At 44.2% G+C, this 10,569-nt stretch overlaps 1 protein-coding gene across 2 annotated transcripts in view; it reads right to left on the reverse strand.

Moving 5' to 3' along the window:
* RBP3 (retinol binding protein 3) overlaps positions 1–7,698 on the reverse strand; it is a 168,917-nt gene extending 161,219 nt beyond the window's left edge. For both annotated transcript variants that reach the window (XM_078642694.1, XM_078642695.1), the window contains exon 1: positions 4,605–7,698. In XM_078642694.1, coding sequence (XP_078498820.1) covers positions 4,605–7,616 — 3,012 coding nt within the window. In that variant the 5' untranslated portion in view covers positions 7,617–7,698. The remainder of the gene's footprint in view (positions 1–4,604) is intronic.
* Positions 7,699–10,569: the final 2,871 nt, after the last annotated feature.

The following is a 10,569-nucleotide window of genomic DNA, read 5'->3' on the forward strand; positions in this document are numbered from 1 at the left end:
TGCATTTGCAACGTGGCAGGCACCTCGTGGTGCCTGCCACGTTGTGTATGCAAATGGGTTCCCCCCATGGGCACCCCCAACACCTTGGGGGCCCGCAACGGGCCCCCACATTCAGGCATGGAAAGGCACGACTCCGCCTGTATTGTGATATGGATGGCGTTGTCTTGCAGACACCGCCACCATGTCCAACCCCGTTTCCACCCGGTCAACTCGTCGACAGGCGGAAAACCGGCGGATGGTCTTTCCGTCCGCTGGGGTCACCCCGCCATCATAATATGGCGGGGAGGAAAATGGGAGGTAGGCGGCATCTAATGGCAGGCGGATTGCCACGCCATACGGGCGGTGGCAATCTGCTGGCTATTATTATAGACCCCATAGACTTTGAGTCTCTTGGGCTGTCTGTGGTCACAGGTTGAGGCAATGTGGGCACTACTGGCACTGCTGGCAGAATTATAACTGTCCACTTGGCTTTAAATACAACAGGCATACCATACGTTTGGTGGACAGGGTACCGTACCAAATTTGTTCAAACTCTAAATTAGGCTGATGTTAAGTAAATCATTTATATGTTACTATATATCATTACTTAGATTACAGAAGGCTACTACACCACATCATTATGGGAATTATGGTAGGGCATGGTTTCCGAAACCATATGTGTTCAGTATGGACTTATTCTTGGATTAACGAAATACAGGGTAATAAAGATTGATTTACCTAAACTTCCCCCTTCCCTATTTGCTTGAATGCGAAAACTGATGACTCAAAAGCAAGTGGCGGAATTGACAGGGATGCTGCAGTGATTTCCTTTCAAGTTCCCCTGACTGTTTTCTGGAATAGTGAAGTAAGACACACCTACTCACAGCTAATTCATTGTAAATAGGGTCCAAAATATTTAATGAATCATTGAGGAAAATCAGGAAAATCTACTCAAGCTCCTTGGCTGAGAAGCATGGGTGACTATTGAAACCTCCACAAATGTTACATTTTGTTTATTATGTAGCACTATATCAGTCAATCAGCATAAGAAAGAGAATCTACACAATCCAGTATGAACTTGCCCTTCGGTTCAGTCTGTATGAAGAAAAGCCACACACTTTGTAGACAAATTGTCAAAGGAATGGACCATAATTCTGATACAGATGGAATCTCCATCCAGGAAAGAAAAAGGATGAGTTGTGGTATGTTGCTGTTGGCAGATGATTGATAGCTAAATCTAAATGTATGAGATGGCTAGAATATACAGACCCTACAAGTAGAGGTTAGACTTTCTAATAACAGACAGGGCATGCTTAGAACATCTTTCCTTACATTGATCAAAGTGATCTGGAGGTTGCATAAATAGTACTCCTTTTGTAGAGCATGGAAGCTAAGTGTGCGTTGCAGACGTTGGCGTGAGTGTCTGTAGTAACCATGAATGCTATCAATTTGTAAATTGCTGTGTTAAACTGAAGAGTTGCACTTCAACAGTTTCAGCTAAAAGATGTATGTATTTACAACATCTACAGCTTTAGGAATCAACAAAATATTGGAAGTGACATGCATTTTCAAGAGCATTATAAGGTATCTTAAAGGTATTCTGGTCATATACTGCTATGATGTAACAGGAGCATAAAAATGTTTTATTATTCACTGTTCCTACTTTTCATGGATGAAAAGTAGGCCTGGGAGGAACTTGCAGAATTTCATTTCATGGTATCACGCAGATTTACATAAAAACTCCACAAGATTCCGTGGAGCTCCAACATTGGGTCAAAAATGCACATTGCGTTTCCCCCGGTCTGATTTTAGCGCTAGTAGCTCATTCCACACTGAAAATTTAGTGTGAATGGCACCACGCTATTTTGGAGTTGATTTTGCTGCAGCTCGAGTTGAAAATCTACTCCGGAAACAGCCCTCTGACCTTGACCACTCGCGACTGCCTGCAGTCATAAAATCTAGCCAGAAGTCCTCCTAGCGACCTGAAGTCACGCCAGGGGATGCTAAATCTTGCTCACACCCTCTAGCTCGCATTCTGAAGCTTCGCATAGTTCCTGTTGTCATTGCGTTGCTCGAACATGCAGCAATTAGCAGATTTTAGCAGGAACTCTGCCTTACAAGAGTAATTCCTAGTTGCCAAAATTCTCTAATTCCGCTTGCTTAATTAAAATTCCAAACAGGCCTAGTGAAAACATGTTTTAGCTGTGGTATTTCAGTGAATGCTTATCACCTTCTCCATGGGGACTCCAGGGACTTGAGGAGTTGGTGGAAAGGTGATTGGGAGTCTGCCATGCTCCACTTTCCCCTGACTGTCTTGGGTATTTGGAGACCAAGGGCAGCACTATGGTACCACTAAACATTGTCTCATGTCAGCTGTGGGGCTCGACTGACCCTTCCCCGGTCCATTCTCGCAGAGGTACTCACATTGCCATTGTCAACGTTTCATTGAGAGTAAGAATACAACACTCATACTTGGAGAGGGAGTGAAGGCTCCTAGGGTGGTGCATGTGTAAGGTTCATTGGAAGTAAGGTGTTTCTTTTTAAATATCTGATCGGGTTCGAGGAGGGTGTAGTTTTGGGGGATGTGTTAAGATGCCAGGAGTTAAAAAAGCCAATTGCGGTGGAAGAAGCTTCATCGCCTGTGCTGCTAAAGCCTGGAACAACCTACCACCACATCTCAGGAATGATACTGAGCTCCTCTCGTTTAGGAGGGGGCTGAACACTTGGCTGTTTTCCCAATAACCATTTTGTTTTTTTATAACCAATTAGGCACGGCTCAGCGCCAGGACACCTTTAGGTAGCAGTGCGCTGTAAAAGCATTTTAACATAACATAACATATTCATTTTGCTGTGGTGGGATTCTGTTACAGAATGCCAGGCATTAATGTAAAAAGTTTGGTGAGGAAGTATGGGTAGGCCAGTGGGAGGTAGGTGATGGTGGTAGAGTTTCATCTATATATGACTTTGGTTTGAGGGACTACTGAATGTAGTGGAAGAGGATGGCATGATGCTGGGTACATTTTATTGGGACCTGAAGGATGTATTCAAAGGTATGAAAGGCAATGTTCTACTTCCGCATGACTGGTGTCCATCTGTTATCCACAGTAGTTACAGGGAGGGATCCCCAAACAACAAAGGTTTTCATGTTTGGGTTCCAAGTTACATCACAGACAACTCAAAACTCTTTCTAGATATCTATGATATCTCACAGAACATCTCAGGGAAGACAAAACGCCTATATTATCAGCTGCACATATATGAATTTACACGTGACCTGAGTCCGCCTCTAAAATATTTGTCTCAGGAATAACACTACAAGTTTGCTTTCTTAAAGTGGCAGCTGTATGTCCTAAAATGCCACGGATTTCTCCACCTGGGCAAGATCCTTGCAACTTGATGTTTAAGAAACACTTTTTTCTTCATTTCTGTCTTTGTTGCTATCTTTTACAGTGAAACGTCTGAATAATCTACTGTCCATGATTGATGTGCAATCCTGTTAAACCATCACTACCTTATATGTTGTATTCTCAATTTTACAGTGTTGAGTGGTTTAATTAGGTAACCAGTAATGATATCACGGGTACATTTCACAGAATCAGTCTTCTTCAAAACAATGGCAAAATGTGTAAAAAATCCAAAGTTGAATGGGATTGCCTGCTGTGTCCCCTATGAATCAGACACAGCGGACAGTACCATACAACTTTGCATTATGATTATCGTTCATTAACCTACCTCTTCCTCTAACAGCCATCTTTTTATGGTGGAGCAGGATGTCTGGAAATATCAAGGCTTCAGGCCAATCTTTTACTTTATTTCATTCTTATATTTTTCTGCTTTGTTTGATTTCACCCTGCATTTCCGAATAGCCCACCTTTTAGGTTGTAGAGAATTGACCATCAAACTGTTTTCTTGTCAAGCTACTTCCAAATAAATCCGTATGCTTCGGTCTCTCCTAACGTACATATTTTCCCCCAATTATAATGTTATATGTGCTACGGAAGCCTTTATAACTTACATATCACATCCATTACATATTGACGATTTCACAGAAGTGGAAGATGCAAGCTGCTCCATTTATTTACGTTTTTGGCGATTAGAAATGTTTTCAATTTAATTTATTCTATAACTATGTCAAAACACTCTCATTATAAAAAAAATCCCTAGAAGAGTCCTGGATGGTGTCATTAGCAACCTCCTTGAAATATTGAAACATCGTTTTTTTAATTGGGCCTTCAATGGATAGCCTATGCCAAAATATTTGAAACATATTTAAGAAATACCCATACAAATACTTTCCTTTGTGGTTATTTGGCTTTTTGTGGCCATTTGTTCAACTCAAATTTAACGCATCATTTTACTGTGTATTGGTGGATTTAAAGATGCACTGGTCGATCTGTTTTCAAGGGTGGCAGCTGCATATCACAGCAATTTAACGATTATTTTGCTACTGTTTTTCATTTGTTTGAATATAAAAATAAAAGATAAAAAATACACCAGGACAGAAAATATCATTTTAAATGGCTTTACTCACAGTGGAGACCCTCAACAGAAAATATATCTCCTCCAATTATGAGTTGTAATGGGGTTATTACTGATTAAAAATAAAGGGAAGAGATTGGTTTTACCTGCATGGGCACCACTCCTGGGATCTGGTCCTTGGCGTTTTCTGGGATGTGTAGAGCTGACAGATGGACATCATTAGATAAGGTATGAAGATCGGCGGATAGTTTTTCCACCAGTTCCACTTCTGATTTGACCATCTTGTACTCTGGGGTCTCAAGGAGGTTCAGAAGTTTGGCAGCCACTTCTGCCCCAGTGTCAGCGAAGGCATAGTTATCTGCCACAAGTTTCCCAGTGGTCTGCATAATGGCTGGGACTTTGGACCGCAGGCTGATGATTTCCTGGGCAACATTCATGGCCTCGGTTGCCTGCACCGTGACATGGGGCTCCACCCCAGACACACTCCATACCTTTCCGGTGATAGGGCTAATGACCACCTGATTGGGGATGGAAACAAATAAATGGCTCTCCCCCACACGGTACGTTCCCACAGAAAGTGAACCACCTACGGTAGGTTCCCCGATCACAGTGGCCCTGTTGAGATCCTTCATAGCCCTGGTAAAGGCTTCAGCTGCTGAACCAGACAGGTGGCTAGTAAGAATGTAGATATCTTTCTTGGAGCCGTATCTTTCGCCAGCAACTTTGGGCAGGGTCCATATCTCTGTATCTGCAGAGGTGCTGCGATCAAAGATAGTGTAAAGATGCTGAAGAGGTTCTGGGTCAAAGAAGTAGGAGCAAAATATTGGTACTGCAGTGGAGTAGCTACCAGTGTTGTACCTCATGTCGATAATTAACAAGTCAGTGTCCACCAGTTTATTCCACACCAGGTTCACCAGCTGAGGACCAATGGCCTTTATGATCTCCGCATCGGCCATCATGTCGAACCGGAGATAACCTACATTCCCGGGCAAAACATCAATCTTGAACAAGGCCTCAACGATGAGGTTCAGCTCTTCAAGAGAAGGGATGTGGGCTGTTTGATCCTCTGGGGCCTCAGGCACATTATCACTGTAAAAGACGTGAAGGCGGTGATCTCCTGAGGTCTCCTGAAGGTCCAGAGTTAGTTGTGATACCAGAGACTCATAGTCCACCACTGAGCGATATGACCCTTCGGACCCCTTACTTCGCAACAGTGCACTTACTTTACTTGCAACTTCTGGGATAGCATAGTGCACTTCCAGCAGTTCTCCTGTCCCTTCGATTAATGCAGATACCTCTGGGTGAAAAGCAATAATTTCTTTAGCTTTGTCTAGAGCATCATCAGCCAAAACAATGGCATCAGGGACAACACCTCCGCCCAGCCAACACTCTCCATTGTTATCGACTAGGTTGACGAAAGGAACAGTGAGAGTCAGTTGCGTGCCTTCCAAAAGGAATGACTTGGAGTGCAATAAAGTCCCAGCGGTTATTTCACCAATGATGGTAGCTCTACTTAAAGACTGCATAAGGAATGCAAACTCTTCTGCTGCTGTGGCGGTCCTGTGGCTAGTGAGGACATAAACACCTTTCTTAGCACCATATGATTTTCCCCGCAAATTTGGCACAACATAATATTCTGTAGTGGTATTGGTAAGTCTATTGTAGAGGGTAAATAGTCGATGCTGTGAATTGCTCTCCTGGAAATAGGAAAGCAACAAGGAGACTGCAGTGATAGGTCCACCAAAATTGTATCGCAGGTCAATGATGAGGTTTTCAGTATCTGCAATTTGGTCCCAAACTTTGCTGACTATATAAGGACCTAATCTAGCTAACACTGATATGTCCGCAAACTCGTCAAATCGTAGGTAACCAATGTTGCCTGGAAGTATATTTACTTTGAAGACAGTATCCACCACGTCTTTAAGGATTTCCTCATTCTCTGGAAGGTTGCCTGCCACAGGAAAGTCCAAAGCCGGGACATGGGCCTCAGGTTGGGGCCTGATAACTAAGCGTGGATCCTCAGAAGCTGACTGTAGCTCATAGTTAAGTTTTGCCGCAAGATTTTCTTCAGATGTAACAGTCGAGAAGTCCATAGTAAGTATGTGCTGGACTAGAGCAGGAACTCGTTCCACAAAGGAGTAATGGGTTCTGAGGATCTCAATAAGGTTCCTTGCAAGCACAGGGATTGCAGATCTCACCGAGAGAATTTCTCTTGCCCTATCCAAAGCATCTTCTGCATTCACCTTGACACATGGTCCAACCCCACTGACCTCCCAGCTCTGGCCAGTGATTGGACTGATAGACCTCGATACGGGCACTGTGATATAAAAATCTGTCCGTCCGATCCTCATCTTCTCAATTTGTAAGGAGCCACCAGCAGACCTCTCTCCCACAGTGATGGCCCTATTAAGATGTTTGAGTATATACGCCACATCCTCTGCAATGCCCATGGTGTATTTGCTGGTCAGGACAACCACATGCTTTTCCTTGCTGTACCTCTCCCCCATCAAGGCTGGAAGAGTCCAGATCTCTCGGGTGGTATTTGAAGGACGGTGATAAATAGTGTCAACATGTAGCCGGGGCTCAGCGTCCACCAAGTAGGATATCATGAAAGGAATCCCAGAGACCTCCCCTTGAGTGTTGTATCGGAGATCAAGGATGAGAGACGAGGTTGGCAGGAGCTTCTTCCAGACATTATTAACCAGCAGAGATCCAACTTTCATCACCACATCCTGGCCAATGATGTTGTCCACTCTGAGGTAGCCCACATTGCCTTCCAGCACCTCATATTTGACAGAATGCTGGATCAGTGCCTGCAAGTGCTCCAATGGTAGGTCCATTACCACTTCTTTCTCAGGTGCAGGGTGCTGTGGCTCATATGTGACCACCAGCCGGGGGTCGTGCAGCGAGCCCTGTACCCCTGTGGTGAGCATGCTGGCCAGTGTGTTGGGGTCAGACACGTTTAGGGATTCTCCAATCTTTATTGCTTGTTCTATGGCTTCTGGCATCCCGAGCAGATTTTCCGGAAAGCAGTAATTATCCAGCAGGACCTTGGCTAGATTCATCACCATTGTGGTCTGGAATGTCTGGTCAGCAGCAGGATACAGAGGGCAGAATGAGACAAGGGCTACAAGCAGCAGTGTGCTGCCGGTCGCCATCACTGAAGTCGAAGAAGGTACAGAATCAAGAATGTTTCAGCCTCATACAGCTGGTCTCTGTCTGCCCCTCGGTCAGCGTGTGTCGGGTCCTGTAAGAAGTCTGCGTACACACAGGAGGTCGGAGTCTTTTATCTGTCTTAAACCTGTAATCTTATTAGTCTGAAGCGCTCCAGCACAAGGTCATCCAAGGTGTGGTAGTCAGTCAATCGCTACTCGGTGGTGTTGTGCCATCGAGTCCCGCAGATGAAACAAAGAATTGTAGACAAGCAATTAAAAGCACTCAAATTCTGCAATCCATACAAGACGTTCTTAGATTTGCAGAATGACTTCCATGTGTGTACGTGTTTGATTGTAGTGTGTGTGTGTGTATGTGGTGTGTGTAAGCATGTACGTACGTGTTTGTAGCTATGTGTGTGTGGATTTGTGTGTGGTGCATATGTGTAGCGTGTGTGTAATGCAGATGGGTGGTGTGTGTGAGTTGTATGTTTGTCTATGTTGCTTTTGAGCTACCTAATTCTAAATAATTACCGTATATTGAGCATTTCTTCATGGCACTCTTCAGTATATATTATAAGCGAGCAGTTGTTCGGTGGACCAGAGGTTCACAGTAGGAAATCCTTAAACAGGAGCTTATTATCAAGGACGGGCGATAAAATTATCGCCGCTTTAGCGGCAGAAAACTGTTGCTAAAGCGGCGATAATGGGCTTATCGCCGCTTTAGCGGTCGTTTTCTGCCGCTAAAGCGGTGATAATTTTATCGCCCGTCCTTGATAATAAGCTCCACAATTCTATAGGCACAAGAATCGTGTTAATGAAGTTGGAGACCTTGCAGCAGCAGAGAGAGCAGGAAGAGCACAAATATGTAACTGCTACATTGAGAAGCCTTCAGTGATGGAGTTGTTGTTTTTAATTCCAGCTCCACTCCACTCTCTTCCATTCTTTTTTAAACAAATATGGGGCCATATTAGCAAGACCCTCGTTAAAATTATCGCAGTTTTAGCGGCAGGAAACTGCCGCTAAAGCGGCGATAATGGGCTTGCTAATATGCGTTATAAAATTCCAATAGAAGCCCAGGTTAGATGTCCTGCACATCTAACCTGGGCTTCTATTCGAATTCTATAACGCATATTAGCAAGCCCATTATCGCCGTTTTAGCGGCAGTTTCCTGCCGCTAAAACGGCGTTAATTTTAACGAGGGTCGTGCTAATATGCCACATGGTTATTTCTAACCACTAACACTTTGAGGAATCAACCGCACATTCTTCATGAAACAGATAGTGGAATGCTGACGCAGACAGTGGGTTGGCGCACCTCTGTTTGAGGGGGTGAAAGGCAAAACAGACCAAGAGAGACAAAGCAGTGTTGTAGAATATGTAACCTGTCGCGTTTAAAAAAAAAATGTGGGCGTATTATCAAGCAAGGGCGATACATTATCGCCGCTTATATCGGCAGGAAACTGCCACTAAAGCGGCGATAATGGGCTTGATAATATGCCCTTGTGAATTCCCATAGAAGCCCAGGTTCTGGTGTTAACATGGGCTTCTATGGGAATTCACAAGGGCATATTATCAAGCACATTATCGCCGCTTTAGCAGCAGTTTCCTGCCGATAAAAGCGGCGATAATGTATCGCCCATGCTTGATAATATGGCCCTTTGATAGTCCTGCAGCGCTTATTTACCGGGTTCGTAAAGCGCCTTTCATCAGAGCGTAGAATTCCGCAGGAAAATAGACAGCAGGGGCAAATTGTCAGGAAATGCGCTAACACGGCGAAAATCAGAGGTGATTATTAACAAGCCCCTTGCGCTGCCGGTGCGTCACTTTTTAAATGGGAGAAAGTGACGCAATGGCGGCTCAAGGGTCTTGTAAATTACCCCCCAAGCGCCTTTTTATGCGCTTGCAATGCATACCGTCAATTAATTTTACCTGACATTTCTCCAACCTAGGACATGATTTTGACAATATATCTCAAATACGAAGAGCAGGGTTTGCCTCCTTCAGTTTCGAGCTGTGCTGTCTAAAATATCGCACTAGCTCCGAGAAATATCGAGTTGGGTGAATTCACTTTAAACACTGCAGACGGACAAAAAACAGGATCCGCCCTGTTCTGAGCCAGTGAAGAGAGACTGCATCATCCTGACATTTACTGTGCTGCAACAGTACAGAAGGGGTCTGTGCGGTTGTTTTTGGTATCTGCAGGGCAACATTAACTTGGGCAAAATTTGCAGAAGAGATGGCTGCAGTTTTGGGAAGAGTATTGTGTTTAGGGGAGAAGCACTGTATCTCAAAAAATGTTACATTTATTACTTCACTGTTAGTATATTTATTATGTAGTTTTTAGATATGTATGTTTAAGTAAAGCATTGCAGTAGGATTCTAGTTTATTTGATATTAGTAATTGGACAACTGGCCTTAGATTCGTGGTTACTCCGTTGACCGCAGCAGTCTTGTTTGCTAAAGTCATCTTGGGGACATTTTGTTGGAAATGGCCCTTTTTGCAGGGTTATCCCCAAACTTTTTGCTTCTTCCTCCCTTATTTTTCCTTGCCTGTGGTTGTTGGCAAAAGGACTCTGGGCACTTTACCACTGCTGATCAGTGCTAAAGTGCATATGCTCTCTGTGTAAATTGTTATTGTAATTGGTTATCCATGATTGGCATATTTGTATTATCAAGAAGTCCCTAGTAAAGTGCACTCAGTGTGCCAGGGCTGGTGATTCAAATGCTACTAGTGGGCCTGCAGCACTGATTGTCCCACCCACATGAGTAGCCCTAAAATGGTGTTTTAGGCCTGACACCGCAGTGCCTGCAGTCAGTCTGTGAACTGCCATGTCCTCCTAGTCAGTGCCCACACTGGCCAGGCCTAACCCTTCCCTTTCTGTGCACATTGGCAACACCTATGGAAGGCCCAAGGTACCCCCTTGGGCAGGGTGCAGTGTATGTGAAAGGTAGAGCAT

Source organism: Lissotriton helveticus, chromosome 5_1, assembly GCF_964261635.1.
Source record: "Lissotriton helveticus chromosome 5_1, aLisHel1.1, whole genome shotgun sequence".
NCBI lineage: Eukaryota > Metazoa > Chordata > Amphibia > Caudata > Salamandridae > Lissotriton > Lissotriton helveticus.